This window comes from Hippoglossus hippoglossus, chromosome 24 (genome assembly GCF_009819705.1).
Source record: "Hippoglossus hippoglossus isolate fHipHip1 chromosome 24, fHipHip1.pri, whole genome shotgun sequence".
NCBI classification, from domain to species: Eukaryota; Metazoa; Chordata; class Actinopteri; order Pleuronectiformes; family Pleuronectidae; genus Hippoglossus; species Hippoglossus hippoglossus.
This window is the reverse complement of record NC_047174.1, coordinates 17,207,571-17,227,068: the sequence shown is the minus strand read 5'-3', so window position 1 is coordinate 17,227,068 and position 19,498 is coordinate 17,207,571. Positions and strand designations below refer to the sequence as shown.

General features: G+C 41.2%; 3 protein-coding genes and 1 long non-coding RNA gene across 7 annotated transcripts; 2 read left to right on the top strand and 2 right to left on the bottom strand.

Annotated features, from left to right (window-relative positions):
- Positions 1-1,732: 1,732 nt before the first annotated feature.
- On the bottom strand, positions 1,733-2,240 carry LOC117758468. The gene is made up of 2 exons (XR_004613294.1): positions 2,181-2,240; positions 1,733-1,997 (listed from the first exon to the last, which is right to left on the bottom strand). It is a non-coding gene; the product is annotated as an uncharacterized LOC117758468 (long non-coding RNA).
- A 282-nt stretch (positions 2,241-2,522) lies between these two features.
- On the top strand, positions 2,523-4,883 carry thbd (thrombomodulin). Of its 2 annotated transcripts, none has more exons than XM_034580319.1 (2): positions 2,523-4,527; positions 4,608-4,883. In XM_034580319.1, the coding sequence occupies exon 1, from the start codon at positions 2,879-2,881 to the stop codon at positions 4,502-4,504; it is 1,626 nt and encodes a 541-aa protein (XP_034436210.1). In that variant the 5' UTR covers positions 2,523-2,878; the 3' UTR covers positions 4,505-4,527; positions 4,608-4,883. The 2 variants fall into 2 exon arrangements, with proteins under 2 accessions (XP_034436210.1, XP_034436211.1); XM_034580320.1 differs by having other exon boundaries at positions 2,523-4,530; positions 4,611-4,883.
- Positions 4,884-7,488: 2,605 nt separating this feature from the next.
- Positions 7,489-8,984, bottom strand: LOC117758294 (intraflagellar transport protein 20 homolog). The gene is made up of 4 exons (XM_034579847.1): positions 8,858-8,984; positions 8,672-8,757; positions 8,442-8,545; positions 7,489-7,632 (listed from the first exon to the last, which is right to left on the bottom strand). Exons 1-4 carry the CDS (start codon positions 8,982-8,984, stop codon positions 7,560-7,562), a joined length of 390 nt encoding a protein of 129 aa, XP_034435738.1. The 3' UTR covers positions 7,489-7,559.
- A 2,171-nt stretch (positions 8,985-11,155) lies between these two features.
- tlr5a (toll-like receptor 5a) lies at positions 11,156-18,108 on the top strand. 3 transcript variants are annotated; one of them, XM_034580249.1, is made up of 6 exons: positions 11,156-11,241; positions 11,326-11,456; positions 12,271-12,330; positions 13,393-15,682; positions 16,503-16,591; positions 17,352-18,108. In XM_034580249.1, the coding sequence occupies exons 3-6, from the start codon at positions 12,283-12,285 to the stop codon at positions 17,589-17,591; spliced, it is 2,667 nt and encodes an 888-aa protein (XP_034436140.1). In that variant the 5' UTR covers positions 11,156-11,241; positions 11,326-11,456; positions 12,271-12,282; the 3' UTR covers positions 17,592-18,108. The 3 variants fall into 3 exon arrangements, with proteins under 3 accessions (XP_034436140.1, XP_034436139.1, XP_034436141.1); XM_034580248.1 differs by having other exon boundaries at positions 11,192-11,456; positions 17,352-17,879; XM_034580250.1 differs by lacking the exon at positions 16,503-16,591 and having other exon boundaries at positions 11,192-11,456; positions 17,352-17,544.
- The last annotated feature ends 1,390 nt before the right edge of the window (positions 18,109-19,498 follow it).

Sequence of the window (19,498 nt, the reverse complement as noted above, 5' to 3'; positions counted from 1 at the left end):
TACTTAGTTACATCTAAACACTGATTGCAGTTCCCTTAAAAGTGTTAAAACTCCATCATTGTAAATCATAGGTTTTGTTACGGTCACTGGAGTGTGTGGATTATCTCATGTATTTATATATAGACACACAAAGCTTTTTATATTTAATTCTTTATAGCACAAAAATGTGCCTTCGTCTTTGCTCAACATTTTTACTTTGCATTTAATGTTTTATTACACGTATCAGCTGTTATACTGTATTTCATCTTTTTATAAGGTCGCACTGGACGTATTATCGATAAAAAAAAGCCCAAAAGAAGAAGAAAGTCTCTCATTAGTTAGCACTGACATTGGACCACCACTATTAGTTTTAATTAGGGATGCACCGATATGGAAATTCTTGGCCGATACCGATATTTAAAACAACAATCTAGCCGATAGCTGATACCGACACCGATATTTGTTTATTACTTGAATAATATGAAAAACAGAAAAAGTGACAAGTGTAACTTTAGATGCCATGGATGGACATAGACACCTATTCAGCCAAACATTGAACAGTATCACCAGGCCTACTCAAGACATCATCTCAACTGTAAACAGATGCTTGCAATGCAGCCTTACAAAACACTAGCATAAACCCTTAGGGAATGCCATATAAATTCAAGTCAAGATGCAGTGCTACTACTAGCTTGCTGTGCAACACAACACAATAGGAGGTGTCGGGGGTAAATGACGTATTCTCCAAGCAAGCCTTTAGCTTGCTAGACTGAAAATCATTTTTCAGTCTGTTTCCTGGCGCGATACGCTCGCTCGCACGCCGAAACCATCGGTGAAGGGCGCTGGCGCGGCGCATCGCAGCCCATGTGAACCGCACAAAGGTTTAACAGGGGGGTGGATGGGAGGCGCCTGGCTTTCCTTGGCGCTGCGCTGCGCGGCGCGGCGCTTCAGCGCCCGGTGTAAACCCGGCGTCAGTGTACCATAATCTGGATGCCAGATTGGCAGGCTGCAGAAAACATACCAATGAACATCGGCCAATGTTATCGGTGAAAGTCAAGTTTATTACCGATACGCCGATGGCAGTAAACGAGGCGAATATCGGCCGCTACCGATATACGGCCGATACATCGGTGCACCACTAGTTTTAATAGTGTTAACTGGTTTCCACGGGATCTGTTTGTGAAGCATGCATGGCAGCATGCGTTGAGGTTTTTATCAAAACAGCCCAGGACCATTATTGCCCTGTGGTTTATTCACATTCTGCCATTTTCATCATTAAAATAACTGACATCAGGACCTTGAAACCAATGGCTGGGTTCCCTCTCATCATCATATTACACAAAGAGAAATAGAAAAGTAGAATATATTAAAAATTTGAAATGTGAAATTCCCAAATTCTGTTTCAGATATGTTTAGTGAAGATTAGACTGTGATTCTTCATGTCATGACTTGTGAAAATACCTCATTTTACATCCCCCCCAAAAAAGACATAATTTATGAGGAATGACCTGTAAGAAGTGTATCATGAATAGTTAAGTAAGTCTACTGTGCAAATCTATCACACTGATGATGCAGAGGTGCTGCACCGGCTGTACTTTGCTACCACTGACATTATCATGAAGCTGTATGTTATTCACTGTGTACCAGGCTACTGCTGAGGGATCTGCTAAACACGAATGTAAAACTGTGCTGCTAATGTATTCATATGTAACAGAAATTACACACATGCACCTCCTGATGCACCAGATTTTTTTATATTTGTATTTTATGATACTGTAAATTAAAAAAAACATTGCAGCTAAAGGTTGTATTCTGATTATTCTCCAGTACCAGGGGTTTTGTTTTTGTTTGGGTGATAGTCGGAGGGGAGGTATTTATTCATTCTTTTATTCATTGAATTATGCATGTCTTTCCTTTTTTCTACACCCAAAAGGTTTCTTTCTAGCTTTTGTTTCAGTTCCTTTTCCTCCACTGGCTTCTGTTGACCTCTCCCTGCAGATTTAACCCACAAATAGCTGCTGTTTATTTACATTTTTACTGTTCTAATATCTACATTTAGCTGACTAAGACTCATGACCAACATTATAACCTTATGCGTGCAAAGCATAAGGCTTTTTTTCTGCCCGTCGGGAGAAAAAAAAATTGTTTTTATTATTGTGGCTGCCTAAATATGAGAAGCTTAACAGTTGCTAAAGTTTGACCAAATCCAATCCCAATATCGTCCAGTCATAAAAGATTTTTCTAAAGATGCAAAGCAATGCCCTATGCCCCTTATCATCACGTTTATGTTGTGATTGAGAGTGAATTTTAAAAATGTACATTTTCACATGGACAGTTTTTTCCTTCCCATGATTTACACAATGTCCACTCATAATGATCTGAATTTACTGATTAAGAGTTTATTATCAGAGTTTGAATATTGTGGCTTGTAGTCAGATGGATGACAATGGTGGGGGGGGGGGGGGGGCATGTTCCCGATATAATTGCGTTCAAACTAGTGAAAATGTGCACGAACAGTTTCATGACGTCACCTGTTCAACTCTTTTCAACAAAAACCACACAACTTAACTCAGACTGACATTTTGTGTTGAGTGGAGTTGGGAGGGGCTAAACTGTAAAAAGAGAAGGGGGCGTTGGTGTAGATGCCCCTCTTGCGTGCGCGCGTCTTGGTTACGTACGTGCGTAAAAGCCATGAGTAATTGGGGATGTGGTCCGCCGTTCAGAGGAGAAAGTTTGAAGAGACACAGTGAGCGGCCCCGGCAGGCTGATTAAGAGGGACTTCCTTCCTCCGCCGGCACTGAGCAGGGGCTAGTTTATAAATGCGAGCTAAACACTTTGTCAAACAAACACGTCTCGTCCAGGACCGCGCCACAGCTCCAACAACAACAGAGGTTCAAACATGAGGGATGTAACGGGACTGTTTGCTGCCGTGTTGGTTTTCCTGCTGGGAAGAACCGGGGGGATAGAGCAGAATAATGGATACTGTATTGGGACCAAGTGTTTCGCGGTGGCCCAAGAATCCAGCGATTTCACGACAGCGCAGAGGCAATGTAGATCTAAAGGTGGCCACTTAATGACAGTGCGCTCGTCTGTATCACATGATGTTCTTTTTATCTTGTTGGGGAATTCGACGGGGCGGTTCTGGATCGGTTTGCATTTAAGCATCGGCTGTCCTGACGTTGGTGCAGGACTGAGGGGCTTCCAGTGGGTGACCAAGGACAGTCAGAGCGACTTCTTCAACTGGGCGCCGGGTTTTGACAGCAGCTGCTCTTCTCATCGCTGCGTCTCAGTTTCCAGAGCGGGCGACTTTACATGGGTCCAGGAGACATGTGGCGAGCAGGCGGCCGGGTTTCTCTGTGAGATCGACTTCAGTAACCCGTGCACTGGTCTGAATCTTGCACAGGACGAGTCAGTCTCCTACAGTAACCCCATGGGGTTTGGGGGCGAGGATTGGGTGTCTGTGCCCCCTGGAAGCACCGCCACCCGCAGGCCATCTGAGATTAAATACGTCTGCTTCTCCGAGAAGTGGCTGCAGGCGCCCTGGAGCTGCGAGATCAGCGAGGGCGGGTGTGAGCACAAATGCGCAACGGACCCAAACAAGGTCCCCGCTTGTTACTGTCCGCAGGGACAAACCGTCAACCCTGCAAATAAAGTCACTTGCGAAGTGGGCATAGAAGACCCGTGCCAAAGCCTGAGCTGCGCGCACGCCTGTTACGCGACCGGAGATTCCTACGCGTGCTTGTGCGACCACGGCTTTAAACTGGCTGCGGACGGCAGGTCGTGCGTGGACTTCAATGACTGCACGGACCAGCGCCAGTGTCCCGGAGAGAATTTCATGTGCGTCAACACCGTGGGTGGGTTCCAGTGCGCCTGCAAGGCTGGATACATGATGACTGGCGGGCTGTGCGTGGACCAGGACGAGTGCGCGTCCGCCCCTTGCGAGCACATGTGCAAAAACACTCCTGGCAGCTACTTGTGCTCGTGTTACGATGGATATGAAGTGGATCCAGCGGCACCGAACAAGTGTAAGCTCCACTGCGGGATGGAGCGGTGCGCTGCGGAGTGCGACCCGAATGACGCGCTCATCTGCTACTGCCCCGACGGTTACGTCTCGGAGGAGAGACACGGCGTGACAGTTTGCATTGACCTTGACGAGTGTGAGGAAAACTATTGTGAGCAACGCTGTGAAAACAAATTCGGCGGCTACGTGTGCTCGTGCTATCGAGGATACGAGCTGCTTAACGAGTACATGTGCGTAGAAATCGAAGATTCCACAGGTGAAGCAGAGACCACAGCTCCAATTACATCGTCATATTTACCCTACCCCGAACCAACGAGACGACCCTCGGGGGTGTCAGTGGGGGCTTTCGTTGGAATAATACTGTGTACTGTCTTTTTTATCGTGTCGCTGGTTTTTCTGGCGCGTCACATCCTGAACCGCAGAGGGAAGATTGACAGCGCCAGTGCGCTCACGGCGCGCGAGGATGAGGCGCACGGTTTACGTCACCTAACCAGTTACACTTAAAAACACCAGAGAGAGAGAGAGAGAGAGAGAGAGAGAGAGAGAGAGAGAGAGAGAGAGAGAGAGAGAGAGAGAGAGAGAGAGAGAGAGAGACATGCGAATCTAAAGACCAGAGCCACCGAGACATGGACAGCTTATAAAAGATATGGAGGACAGGGATGTTGTTATGTCATTGGAGCAAAAAGTCACTCCAAACTCACAAGAACAAATATTTCTCCACAAACTCAAGTTTTTTTGGAGTAAGGATTCACTGCCCTGAAGACTGGTACATATCTTCAATTCACCTCCCACAGAACACAATCATTGTAATAATAAATACATAGAATTTGGTTTGTTTTTTAAGTTTGTGCTGAAACTATAAAATTTGAAAAATCTGAATGAAGGAAAAGTCTGTTTCTCTTTTTTTGTCTCTGTCCCTTCAGACACAGGCGGAGCGCCCCACCATGTGGAGGAACATTTGAGTTACAGGTCACCAGGGCAGAGTAACAGCTGCAAAATGTGTTTTATATATTATTATTTAAGTTTTAAAAGATCAGTGGTACATGTACACAATCCATCACAATGATGAACCACATGAAACCCATGACTTCAGCACACATTGCACTTATAACTCACAGCAGGCCAAGATCATAAAGAGACAGGGATAAGTGAAAATGTATTGAACATTAGCCTCTTAAACACATCACACAAAACAAGGAAACATATAAATACTAAACAACAATACAATAGTCACTTATAAATAAAATAGTAACTCCCTTAGATACCTGAGGCTGCATTTCATTCCTGATTCTACATATTTACAATTTTTTGGAGACTAATGTCGCAAACAAAACAAGCTTGGTCTGTACCATTTTAAACACTGAGGCAGTAGTGTTGCACATGTTGTGATTGCAGTGTGACAGTACCAATACAGATATATGAAAAACTAGTAGCCTATTCCACTACAAGAAGTGTTTTCTTATAAAGTTTAGAAGTTATAAAAGTATATTAACACACACTTAATGTATCAAAGAAGAAGTACTTATTCTGCAATACAGTGTCATATACTGTATATATATACTCAATATAGAGCTTACCCAAGAGTTTTCCCAAATGATTGTTTGGTGCCCACAAGTTAAATCCCGGTGGTCATGACTTCTCTAAAGGAGTAGGAAAAACACAAAAACAGTGACAGAGAAATATATGTATATTTCTTATGGACACATTGGAATACAGATGATTTTTTAATGTAAAATATTACTCTGTTGGTTGTCAAATATGTGTAGCAGATAGTTTTTTCTCCCTGCAATGGATTACTGTAGATGTATAAAGTAGCAGAAAAATAGAAACACTAAAACAAAGAAGAAAATGCACTGCACTGAAATACAGCTCCTAATTAATTAAAAAAGTGTAGCACACTGGGCAGCTGTGGCTCAGGAGGTATAGAGCTGGTCAACTTGACTATATTATTTAAATATTTATCGATAACATACGTGGTCATAGCATATCATATCATATAGAAGATGTATTGTGTAGATATTTAAATATAAGTTCATTTAATTTTACAATTGGTATTATGCATAAATATATATCCACATATATCCATGAGATGTAGCTGTGTGAAAATAATATATCATCTAAGAGGCAACATAAGGAACAACATAACCATCACTCTTGATATATATCATATATCACATTAGTAAATGGGCATTTAAAGTGCAGTAAAAGTAGTCGGTTGCCTCTCACCACTGGGTAGCAGTACTACATGTTGTGTTTAGCTGTGATATTAGAAGTAGTAGGTAATTGTACAGCAGGGATTTAGAAGTGGTCAGACAGTTGGAAGGTGGTGGATGTCGCCAGAGTTTGAGCAGGAACTGTGAGTGGAGGATAAACGAGTGTGTAAAAGAGGAAGAGGGCCAAGTTGTGAAATTCCTCTGTTTTGTCAGAGTCGATGGCAGATCAGGTAGGACTGAGTGTAGCGACCAGCAGATATTTACACTGTCAAACTCACATTGTTTAGTGTTACGTGTATACACCAGGTATTACGGTAACAGCGGGTCGGATATGATTTCAGAATAAAAGCACCGTTCCGTTGACAACTCAATTAATAGTACAGTTTCCATTGTAAACCCTCCCTTTTTATAATGTTTCGTTCTCTTCACCCGTGTTAAAGCTCTGGAGCTACTTCAGATATATTCCTCGTCATTAGTGACTCCTTCTCAAACAGTTCTACAATATACTGTCACTTTCTAATGTTTATGTGCTGGATGTTGTGCAGAGCTTTTTTATAATCAGTCTATGCTACAGAGAGGAGTTGTCTTCATCATACCTGGTTTATCTGCAGTGAAGAATTTAGAGTCAATGTTTTTCATAAAATCCAACAAATTGTTTTAACTATTGTTCATGTGTGTGGCTTATATATAGGTTTGAATTATTTTCTTAAATGGTGTCGATTTTTCATTCATTGCAGGTCGGCTATTTCAAAGGCATGTTAAGCAATCAACACAATCTTCAGACCCAAGCTCACAACTTTTGCTATAACGTTGCATTATGGGAAATGTAGGAATAGGAATTTTGGAGGTTGATCCAAACAGGAGGCGAAAAAGACAGGATATTTCTACCACCCTGTTTCTGTTCCTTCCTGTTGAGCTGATACTGATGTTTGATCACTGCATTTTTAAATGATTCAGCTGACAGATAAATATATGACCTGGCAGGTGAGAGTGCAGCCACTTTCTTACTAAATATGAAGCATTTCAAGAAAATTATTGGTGTGTTAAAATATCTTCTGTAGGCTTCCATACAGAAATAGATATTGTGAACAACTATTTCTACTCTGAAATCCCATTAGAGAAAATACATTTTCGTGTAGGTACATGACAGAGCAGTGTTGAAATGGATATCATGTCATTTTTAATGGAAGAAAACATAACACAATGTTTTTAAAAAAGGCAGCTTTTCAGCAAAACATGTTACTTTTTCTTGTCCAATTGACAGAATTTCATCAATGACAGACGACAGAGAGACACTGTACTCGTCATGTTTTCATCCCAGTCTCCCAGTCTCATCCTCACTTCTGCTAAATGAACTGGTTGATGAGCTTGTTCTGCTCTGACTCCACCTTGGACAAGGCTTCAGCCTCGATACGGTACCTGAGACAAGCAAACACAACAGTAAACTCACAGGAAAGTGATTATGAATGTTGTGTGTAGTAGAAATGATGATAGAAGACAACAATTTAGAATGATAATAATTTGCTGTATCAAAAAATCACAACAGTCACCAGATGATGTCATGGCATGAGTTACCTACTGGTAAATGTGAGAATTTAAATTTGTATCTATTATCATTTACTGTTATAAAAACTATTAGTACACATCAAACACTGTTCTGGAAAGCTGCCACCTAGCACATGAGTGTATTGTGCTCGACTCATGAGTGGCTCCATGACACACATGTCAACCCACAACCTGGTCAGCTCTAGATTTATTTTTGAAAATATATACAGCTTATAAATGCTAAACTAAATTTCCTATTCAAAATACCCCAACCATTTCTGATGGAATTTATCAATGCATCCAAAACAATGTAACCCATGTTTGTAGTTAACTTTTGTTTGTGGGCTCACTGGCAGACTTGGAGAGAGATCTCTCTTCTAGACTGAGAACAGCTAAAATGCATCATAATCAAATGCATTCATCACAGAATTAGTAAGTAAAAATGTGAGGATCACAACATTACATCAGAAATCTATTTTCTTAATTTCTGCAGTGAAGAGAGCAGGGCCGTTAATAATGGAGCTTATCAATACTGTGGCCTTTAATAATTGAGCCCTAGGCTTGTTTAATACTGGGGTTAGGGACCAATTCCTTGACTTAAATGGAAAGAAAGCCAGGACCTATATGGCACATACTAGCACTATTTAAGTTTTCATAATGAAGTTGACCCACACACAACTTACCTCTCAAGTTGGCTCTTTTTCTCAGCAATGAGAGTCTGCTGCTGCTGCTGTTGAACCTCCCTCAGTCTTGCCATTAACTTCTTCAGATTCCTCGCTGCTATCGCCTAAAGGAGAAGAAAACAGGAATACTTCGGCCAAACAGAGGCACATACTGTATAGTCTATAGGTAAGAACAGCTAAAGTGAATTGAAGAAGAGTTCATCCATTCCACCTTTCAATGTCAAGCATACCTTCCTCTTTTGTTTTTCCACTTCTTTTGCCAGTTCATCAATCAGCCGAATCGAACGTGCGGCTATTTTCTGAAACTGTTCAATTTCTGGAACAGATAACAAATTCAGACAGATGTACATCAAGTTGGTATAGACAGAGGGAAACACTCATGACCAAATGGCCTCGACAAAATCTTTAGGGCTCACTGTCCACAAAGTCTTTCGACCCCTCCTGCAGCTCTGAGGTCTTCTGGCTGACATCAGGCTCCAGTGCAGTGAGGTTCTTGAGTTCATCAAAATAAATGCCTGCCTCTGCTAGCGGGTCTTTAGCCATGGCTGCTGTAACAAAGGAGACAAAAACATGAAAGATGAAAAAATGAATGGAGATAAATACACACATGTATATGAACTGTAGCTTTGACAGACTTTGTGGTGGACAGCCCTCTTTGAGAAGATCTATTTCACAGACACAGTATGACAATCCATTTAGAAGACTACACACTGAAATCAACAGTATCAACCGGACAGTGTGCAACATATCTTACGCTGTAAAATGACTTTTTATTCGGCTATCACACTGAGACAATATCCATGTTGCTGACACTGTCTGCCAGCAGCTGATGCATAAAAAAGTAAACATTTCTGTGGGCTATATTTTCTATAATGAGAGATTACCATGTGGCAGGACAAGCAGGTGCTTTTCTGTGGTTTGAATGCTGAGCTTCTAAAATGCTTGGTTGAAACAAACGAATAATCTTCTTTTCTTTGTTCGGTTTATTAGCGGGTGGCAACCAACGTCAAGGTGCATTACTGGATCTATTATGCCATCCACTGTCTTCCTCTTCTTTGATCTGCTTTAGATCAAAGGCATGTGATGATGCCACATCCGATCAAAGGATCCAAGAGATTTGTCACACTGCCAAGATAAAAGATTGCCTGTGATGGTCATTGCATCGACCCAGATTATGCAGGCAGAAATGGCGGGTGGACTGAGTAGGGGGAGAGGATGAAGAGGAAGTGCTCAACTAATTTTATTGCATTTATCACGATACAGTAGATGGCGGTAATGCAAGTTGGTTGTCACCCGCCAAAAAACCAAACTAAGAAGAAGAAGAAGTACCTCCAGTTATGGTGCACCAATGCAGTGGATGGCTGTAATGCACCTTGACGTTGGATGCCACCCGCCAATAAACTGAAAAATTAAGAAGAAGTTGTATGCAACCTGAAATGTCCTTAATACCCTGAATGCTTTGATGTTTGAATGGTTGAAATTGGTTGTGGAAGTAGTTTGCGACTGAAAAACACTGCGGTCAAGTCAGCTGCCATTTGTATCAGTCAAATGAACCACCTCCTAATTGCACATTGAAATGTCCAAGAGAGAACTGACAAGAACAATTCCCTAAAGACACAGAGAGAGGATGAAATCTTTATGATCCCCAAGTCCAAATCATATATACAGAGCATGAGAATTTGCAAGTGATTATGTAAAAATTTCATAAAAACTTAAATAATTTAACAATTAAAATAATAAAATACATAATATGATTGTGGTGGGACTCCCATGAGCTCTGACGTTACCTCCTCTGTAACCAGCTGCCCTTTTATACATTCAGCCCCTCCCACTGGGCTTAATTACCAATTCAAACAATATTATGGGCAAAACCAGTGCATGGAAACAAAAATAACAGGTTACAATGACGTCTTTACATGTCACAAAATATATCCTCTTTAAACAAATCAAATGACTTTTGTGAAACAAGAGGTATCAACTATAAAGAGTACAACTCTAACTAATTATCATTGAAAAAAACACAACAGGAAACTATTTAAACCGACAGGAAGTTATGCCCCCTGTTTAATCCCTAGATCAGCGTGTGTGTGTGCATGTGTGTGTATCCACAATGCGTGGACCGCTGGCGGAATAGTCGACATGCAACATATGAAAAAATAACAGCAGGTTAAGTGAATCATTCAAACTTACATATAAACCACATATGTGAAGAGTAATAAAGCAAATTCAGTTTTTATGAAAAACATCAACCATAAAATCTTCATTGCAGATAAACCAGATTAGATGAACACAAAGTCTAACTTCACTGTTTATAAAAAGCTCTGCACACAACGTCCAGCACACAAACAATAAAAGTGTCAGTATATTGTAGAAGTGTTTGAGGAGGACTCACTAATGAAGGGAGAGAGAGAGAGAGAGAGAGAGAGAGAGAGAGAGAGAGAGACAGAGAGAGAGAGAGAGCTGCTGTTTGAATGTAATTTGTTTTGGGGTTTTTTGACATGGGACATATTTTCTAATTCTTTATGTAAGTATAATCGTATCTTATTTCCGTATTATGTGTATACTCTGTGTTATCCCTTTTTAAAAAAAAACGGAAGTATGACTTACTTACTTTTCTTATTGATTAAAATGGTCTTGTTTGTGGTTTGGGACGATAACGATTTCATAGCCTGACTTCAAATGAAGGGGGACGTACCTTCATTTACCGTAAAGATGTGGATACGGGCGCACTTCAAATGTAGGGGCGGCTGGTTTGACCACGGTGCAGGCGGAGAAAGAAGCGCTACGGTTTCCAGTGAGGGTGAGATCTCTGCTTTACTACCTGCGTCACTATTACGTGATGATCCACTGAGCCACTTTATCTCACTGAACACATTCTTTACAGTTGGTGAATAATCGGCTGTGTGTTATTTCCGACTTGACGCGTCCTCTAACTTCCCACATTGTGCAACGATCGCTGGAGAATTTCAGCGGCTGCAGCTCGAGGATCATTGATTCATCATCCCCATTTACAAGGTGAGAGTGTGAAAGACTTGGAAACATGAGAGCAGGCAACATGTAGCCTGACATACAGAAGTGAACTTTATGAAAAAAGATCCATACATCTGCAATTCAAGCTAATATCACGATATATGTCTATACCTTTAAAGACTCGTGAGCGAAGGTTGTGATTTTAAATTCTTCTTCATGGGCAGAGAATGACAAACATTCAAATTTTTCTGAGGAAGAACCTTACAACCTATTATATGTCACTCCTCACCACCGTTCTTGTACAATCCAGTAATATATTGATATTGAACCTTTGTTATATTGTTATGTGATAAAATACCACAGCTGCAATGCAGAATGCACATATTTTAAATATACTGTTATATCATGGTGACCACACCTCCCTGCAGGCTGACCTGTTTGTTAGGACAATAATCTGATCTATAAAACCTTGACTCGGAATTATGGGCCATGCCAATATGTCTTGATTTCAAATCATACCACCCATGTGTTATTATTTAAGAAGTAGCCAACTCCAGAGATTATTTATATGTACAAAGTTAGGGGACATTAAAAAACTGTTTCCCGCAGTGTAACCTACAAGCACCATGCCAAACAATTTCCTTATCAAAGCTCATGTATCACTGATGAATGGTTGTGCACTGAGCAGTGTGATGGTGGAGCTGCAGCACCAGTGATCTATGAACCTGCTAAAGCAAACAGCATGGCAATCCCCCACCTTTTTGTCCTCACTAATATTTGCACTGCTGGTTCAATGCAACAACACCGCATCCTTTAAGCTTTGCTCATTTCTGACTTTGCTCTGTGGACGTCTCTTTAGGGCGAGGACAGCATGTGGACACTGAGCCCTCAGTTGGCCTTCATTGGTTTATACCTACAGGTATGTGTGTATAACACGGAGCTAACAAAGTTTTAGTTATACTTTATTTTCCACTAACTGAACAGTTGGTGGATTGTGACCTGACAAAAAGCCGAAACCATTCAGATTCCCGCCTGACAACAATAAAAGAGGAAGTTCAGTGTTTTCGTAACTATGTCTATTGAATTCAAAATATGCTCCCACTCTTCCTTACCAAGAGTCAGATGAGAAGATTGATAGCATTCTAATATTTTTTGGGTAAATATGAAACTACACCACCTAATTTGTTAGTTTAGCTAAATTATTTAGGTTAGGTTAGGTTAGGTTAGGTTAGATTAGATTAGATTAGATTAGATTAGATGAGATTAGATTAGGTAGTGAGATTGGGCTAGGTTATGTTAGGTTAGATTAGGTTAGTTAGTGAGGTTGAGTTAGGTTAGATGAGGTTATGTTAGGTCAGGTTAGATTAAGTTATGTTAGATAAGGTTAGGTTATGTTAGTTTGGGTTAATTATATTAGATCAGGTCAGTTAAATTAGGTTATGTTGGGTTGGATTAGGTGAGATAAGTTTCCTTTTTAAACCCATCTACAAATAGACCTCTTTACCCATTTCCACACAGCCTCCCCCTCACTCCCTTTTCTCTCATGACTGATATGGAAAATAAATAAACAAAAAGAAAAAATAATTTAAGATATAATAATAAACGACCTGAGCCTCTCAGTGCAAACTTTATTTTCTCAAGGTTAAATTAAGGAACATCATCAGGTCTAAGGAAAGACGGGCAATTTCCAGTTTCTAACCAGCTCTTGCAAATCTCTCAAAAGTGTGATATATTTTGTAAACTTGTGTTTTTATACTTATTGTACAAACACTTAAAAAGTTGCTCATTCCTCCTGTTTCAAAGCTAAGTTAACAGGCTGTTGGCTCCAGCCCCAAAGTTTCTGTGCAGACATTAGAGTTACACCTTCCATCTCATTAGACTCTGAGTAAGAAAGTGAGCTGAGGTATATCCCAAATCCATCAACTGCAGAGTTCAGGGGTTTTGTGTCCATTCAGAGATAATGTCATCTTCCAATCTGCAGGTAACCGCATGCTACCCATCATGCACTTTGTATGGCCTTGTAGCTGCTTGCCAATTTGGGGGTCACTACTGGGTTCCTGCGCTGCCTCCCAACATCACCCACCTGTACCTGCCAATGAACTACATCAGTGAGATCAACAGCACCTCGCTCAGACAGTACGAGCAGCTGCAAGAATTAGATCTGGGCATGCAGAGAGTGCAGCTCGTCATCAGGAACGACACTTTCGTCAGACAGAGAAAACTGACCAAGTTGGTTCTAGGCCTCAACATTGAGCTTCAGCTGGAGCCGAGGGCATTTGCAGGACTGCTCAAATTGCAACAGCTGTTTTTGGACGGTTGCAGATTGAATGAGTCCATCCTGGCCGACAGCTACCTGCAGAGCCTTTTCTCCTTAGAAAAGCTTGATCTCTTAGGGAACAATATAGAGAGACTCAAACCTGGACTGTTCTTTTCAAGACTCACTAATTTCACACACTTAGACCTCAAATTGAATCCGATCAAAAGATTGTGTGAAGAGGATCTTGTTGGCTTCAGGGGGAAATACTTCACAATCCTGAACCTGAACTCCAACCACTTGGCTAGAATGTATGATGGCGACTTTGACGAGGGAAGTTGTGGAAACCCTTTCAGAGATATGGCCTTTAATACCTTGGACTTATCAACCAACGGCTTCAACGTCTACCAAACAAGACGATTTTTCAATGCGATACAGGGGACTCCGATCGCTAATCTCATATTCTCTGGAATCATAGGTCGAGGCTTTTCATTTGAGAACTTACCTGATCCAGATGAAAGCACATTCGAAGGCCTCTCGAACAGCACCGTTAACGTCTTTAATCTGTCTGGCAACTTTATATTTGTTTTGCAGAAGGCTATTTTCAGTCCCCTGAAGACTGCGATAATCATTGACATTTCCAAAAACAAAATCAATCAGATCAACAAAAATGCCTTCAATGGTCTTCAGGGACATTTAAGGATGCTCAATCTTTCATCCAACCTACTCGGAGAAATATATTCCCACACGTTCGCCAATCTGGAAGACTTAAGAGTACTGGACTTGTCTTACAACCACATCGGTGCGTTGGGATACCGAGCCTTCAGTGATCTTCCTAAATTACGAGCGTTATTTCTGACAGGGAACTCGCTGCGAGAGCTGGGTTCTCCGGCATCATTACCAAACCTAGATTTTCTCCTTTTGGGTGACAACAAGTTGAAGTCGCTGTATAGTATTGCTGACTTGGGTATGAACAGCATCCATGTGGACGTCAGGGAAAACCGATTAACGAACTTGGAGGATGTTTATCGAATAGTGACTGATTTCAAGCGTCTCCAGAATTTCTTCTACAGCAGCAACTTCATCAAGGGGTGCACACTAAACAAGAATATTACAATACCCTATAATAATACTTTGCAAGTGTTAGATCTTAGTGACAGTTCCCTGCAGATAATTTGGGCACAGGGGAAATGCCTTGACCTGTTTGATCATTTTAATAATCTTCTTGGCCTCAGTATAAGCTCTAACTTGCTCACCGCACTCCCACAAGGGATTTTCAGAGGCCTCAGCTCGATGACAGAACTAGACCTCTCGACTAATTCCTTGACCTTCCTGCAGCCGGATGTCTTTCCGGTCAGCCTGAAACAAGTTGACCTCTCGAACAACTTCCTAGCCAACCCGGATCCTATGACTTTTCAGTCTCTCCTCTTTCTCAGCCTGGCGGAGAATCGGTTCTACTGTGATTGTAATCTGGAGAGCTTCTTGCAATGGCTCAATGCGACGAATGTAACCTTCCTGAGCCCAGCCGAGGGTTACAGATGTGAGTTTCCAGCTGCTCTCCGTAACCTTCCCCTGCTGGACTACGCCACCATCGTAGAACCATGTGAGAAGGACGATGAAAAGGCAATCCAGGATCTTAAGTTTGCCCTCTTCATCTTCTCTGCCCTCCTTATTATCACTGTCACCCTGAGTGGGGTCGTCTACGCCCGTCTCAGAGGGCACATATTCGTGATCTACAAGAAGATCGTCGGAAGGGTTCTCGAGGGGCCGAAAGTTGCGCCTCCTTTCGAAGAGATGCAGTACGACGTCTTCTTCTGCTTCAGCAACAGCGACTATAAGTGGGTGGAGGCTGCTTTACTGAATAAACTTGACAACCAGTTTTCAGAGGAGAACGTCTTACACTGTTGTTTCGAGGCCAGAGACTTCCTGCCCGGTGAGGATCACTTGACAAACATCAGAGATGCCATCTGGGGCAGCAGGAAGACCGTGTGCGTCATCTCCAAGGAGTTCCTCAAAGGTACAGCTCATCTTATTTTCACACGGCTACACTGACCGTTTAAGTTCTGGCCTTTCTTTCGAGGAATAGTTCAACATTTTAGGAAATAAACAAATGCCCTTTCTTTCCAAGTGTTGGATGAGAAGATTAATAGCACTTTTCCAAATGTCCATTAAATATGAAACCACAGCTTAGCTTTGTTTATTTAAGCCTAGCATTAAGTCTGCAGGTTTCTGGATAGATTAAACAACCAAGCTATATTTCTTCGTGATCTTTGGACGAGACCAAGGCTAGCTGTATCGATCCCTTCAAGTCTTTAATCTTAACTACCCTGCTGCTGGCTTCATATTTAATAGACAGATGTGAAAGTGGTTTCATCTAAGGCTGTGAACACTGATATTTCCCTAATGTCAAACAAAGACCCTTGAAGCTAGGGTTGGTAATCCTGTAAGGGTGCAACAGCGGCTAGGATGGTCAGTGACAGAGAGGTGCACTAGCCAATCATTTTATTCGGACTGAATGAGATGATCCGGTTTGTTTATGTCAGTCATGGGATGGCCACAGACACCGGCTTTGAATTTTTTTTTCAGATGATTATATTTATTGATGCCATCACGAAGTAAATAGGATTTCAACAAATAAAATAGAAAGTGTTTCAGAACCAAATAACCAAACCTACCTTTAATGCAATCCTGATTTCTGAAAGCTGGCATGCTAGCTAACACCATGGCCAGCAAAGGCTCTGTTTCCGTCATCTTTCTCTTCTGAATTACAAAATTAAGTACCAGATAAATGAAATCAAAGCCTGAGAAAAACAATGTGTGTATGTGTCTCTGTCTAGATGGCTGGTGCCTGGAGGCGTTTACCTTGGCCCAAAGCCGGATGGTGGAGGAGCTGAAAAACGTCCTGATTCTGCTGGTGATAGGGAAGGTGTGTATGAGGCAGCTGAGTTAGTGACTGAACATGCTTCATTACTTGTACACACAACATTGACAGATTATCCCCCTATAAATTAATTTGGAAAGTATGTGAGCAAACTCTTAATGAGCACCATTATTACCAGTTTGGAGGGATTTTTCTGAAAACCGGACAAATGTGAGCCCAATATTCACTCTGCCACTGCTTCTTATTTTAGTCTCGACCCACTCCTGAGAGAAGTACATGACATTTCCCTGCTAAAAGACAATTTTAGCTGATCTGCTGCCACTAACAACACTAATGATGGCTGCGGGTTGTAAAACCATTGAGCCCACACACACTAAAACTTCTCTTAGAACTAAAGGGAACTGCAGGGTCGGAAGATATTTCTCTGTGGCTTTATCACTACAGGGGACCTCATTCATATGCAAGTAGTCATGTTATACATTGTTAATATACAATCATTGGTTAGAGGCACTTAAAAAGTAACCAAATTCAAAGTTTAATGCCAAACTGTATGTCTGAAAACAGCTACCAAACTCTGTTGGTGTCTTGTGCCAGGGGACTAACTCAGTGCACAGAACATGTAGAACCTAAGGTCTGCAGCTTCAATGCCTACTTTGAACCAGTAGATGGCAGGCTTCAGTCACATTTAAATGAACATTCCTTCAATCAGGCCAGACAACTTTTGCTGTGCTATTTGTTCTCGTATTGAAAACAGAAGATTTTCACTGCTGACTGAAATCTCTTTTCCGATGAAATACAACCAAAGGTGGCTCACTACAACCTGATGAGGTACAATGCAATCAGAGAATTCGTTAAGAAGAGAGAGTACCTGACATGGCCAGAGGACCCTCAGGACCTGGACTGGTTTTATGAGCGACTGATCACACAGATCCTCAGAAACACAGAGATGAAGAAGTTTGCAGAGGACAAACCTCAGCCTGCGCAGCCGCAGCCTCAGAATGAGGACAAAGTCGAGCTGGAGGACATCCGAGCTGTTGCCATGTGAACTCTGTGTCACAGAATCGAGACTGAAACCTTGCCACAGTGTCACCAGTGAACTAGTACTAGAATAAGGGTGAAGGAAGATTTTAGGCATTTCAAGCATTTACAACACTCCAAGGTCCAATCACATGCACAGTGCAAACACATGATTGTCTATGTTTTTGAAATGATTAAAATGTTATGTTATTAGGGTGATTAGTGTAATGACAGTGTCTTTAATAATTTACTGTTTTTATAGTGACAAAAAACTGATTTTTCTAGATTTTTTTTTACATTTCTCTGTAAAGTGTTTTTATTATTTATTTGAATGAACCTTTAAAAAAATAATAAAGGTGGCTCCTACTGGACGGCTGTTTGATTCCTGAGGGATATATAATCAATTTGTCAGTGGTTTGATGAATAATTGATAAATATTCTCTTAATTTCTACTTTATATTTGATTTGTATGATTGATTTGATCATTCAAATTTACATTCATCTGATTTTTTATTCTAAAACTACAATAGAATAGCTCTTTATTGTCATTGTTTTAAACAATGAATGTCTGATTAGCAGCTCCTAAAGAAGTGTGCAGTATATATATATATATAAGTAAACAGCAAATTGTTTATGTATATATGTCGTTTCACTATTTTATGTGTCTTTATCTGTGCTTATGTCTATTGTTAACAATAGACATAAGCACAGATAAAGACACAGCATAGTGCAAAGACATAAAAGAACTAAACACAGAACTTAGTAATTATGTGTGAGTGGATTAATATAATGTATAAACTATAATAATAAAATAATTGTATTATTCAGAACAGAATGTGGATTTTAATTGAGTACTTTCGCCACTAGATGGCGTGAGTCAGCACTTGTGTACCGACTCTTCATGTCAGCCTCGGGTGATCAGGGACAACTCAGTGTTACTTGTTGAGAGAAACCCATGGAGACTGTTTATAATTGCACTGGGTGTGTCTCAAAATGACGCTGCTCCTTCTCCAACAGCCACTGCACATGATATCCAGTCCCAAAGCACTGGGGTTGGTCGGCCGGTAAGATGAGAGTGAGGCCGAGGTCAGTGGCTTCCCTCTCATTTGAGCTGTGTGTCTGAAAACAGGAAGCTACTGGGCAGAGGAAAGCTTCCGTCCTGTTGGCCCCAGCAGCCGCCATCCTCCCAGCCTTTATGAGCCAGCTGCTCAGAACATTACAGCCGCTCTTCAGGCCCCTGCTGCTTATGCACTGCTGACAGTCCATTAATATCTGTCCAGCGTGTTTCTCTTTTTCCTTTTTTTCTTTTTGCAGTATCTGGAATTGTCACCACTATCAGGAATAACTTCTGCATTTAGTGACCCCCGAAGGCAGCAGGTATTATTTGTGAAACCTGTGTGTTGTTTAAAAAAAATCATTTCAGACGGGTTGAGTTTAGAGTGATATTGCTTCTCATACACAGTGATACAGTTGTGGCTCACATTTATAAAGCTTAAGTACGTGTTACACAAGAATGCACTTGACAGTCAAATCATTTTTGACTACAATTCCCCCTGAATCGACTCAATGGTTGTTGAGACATTTTGCTCAAAACCACAAATGCCAAATCTTGTGTTGCCACAGGACCATCAGGGAACCATCAAAGTGAATGAAGTTCATCCTCTGGGGAAAATACATTTCTGTACAAGATTTCATAGTAAACGTTGGGTCAATCAATATTGGTCCACCTCACAAGGCCATGCTGCTAGAACACAGCAACAACAACAAATAAACGGAGGTATTAAAAAAAGAGGTGAAAAATGAGAAACAAATGAGGAGCACTCTTTATTTTCAGAATGGGATTTAATGGAGCAGAGGTGAGGAAATAATAAATGGGTGATAAAAAACAACTCATCTTCTCCACCAATCAACAAAGAAAGAAGAAAAAACTCTGGC

Excerpts from the sequence above, each read along its gene's own strand:
- thbd (XM_034580319.1), top strand. The coding sequence starts at position 2,879 with ATGAGGGATGTAACGGGACTGTTTGCTGCCGTGTTGGTTTTCCTGCTG.
- LOC117758294 (XM_034579847.1), bottom strand. The coding sequence starts at position 8,984 with ATGGCTAAAGACCCGCTAGCAGAGGCAGGCATTTATTTTGATGAACTC. Across the intron at positions 8,546-8,671 it reads TGGAAAAACAAAAGAGGAAG|GCGATAGCAGCGAGGAATCT; the intron begins GTATGCTTGACA and ends CTTCTCCTTTAG. Across the intron at positions 7,633-8,441 it reads AAAAAGAGCCAACTTGAGAG|GTACCGTATCGAGGCTGAAG; the intron begins GTAAGTTGTGTG and ends TGCTTGTCTCAG.
- tlr5a (XM_034580249.1), top strand. The coding sequence starts at position 12,283 with ATGTGGACACTGAGCCCTCAGTTGGCCTTCATTGGTTTATACCTACAG. Across the intron at positions 12,331-13,392 it reads TCATTGGTTTATACCTACAG|GTAACCGCATGCTACCCATC; the intron begins GTATGTGTGTAT and ends TCCAATCTGCAG. Across the intron at positions 15,683-16,502 it reads CTCCAAGGAGTTCCTCAAAG|ATGGCTGGTGCCTGGAGGCG; the intron begins GTACAGCTCATC and ends GTCTCTGTCTAG.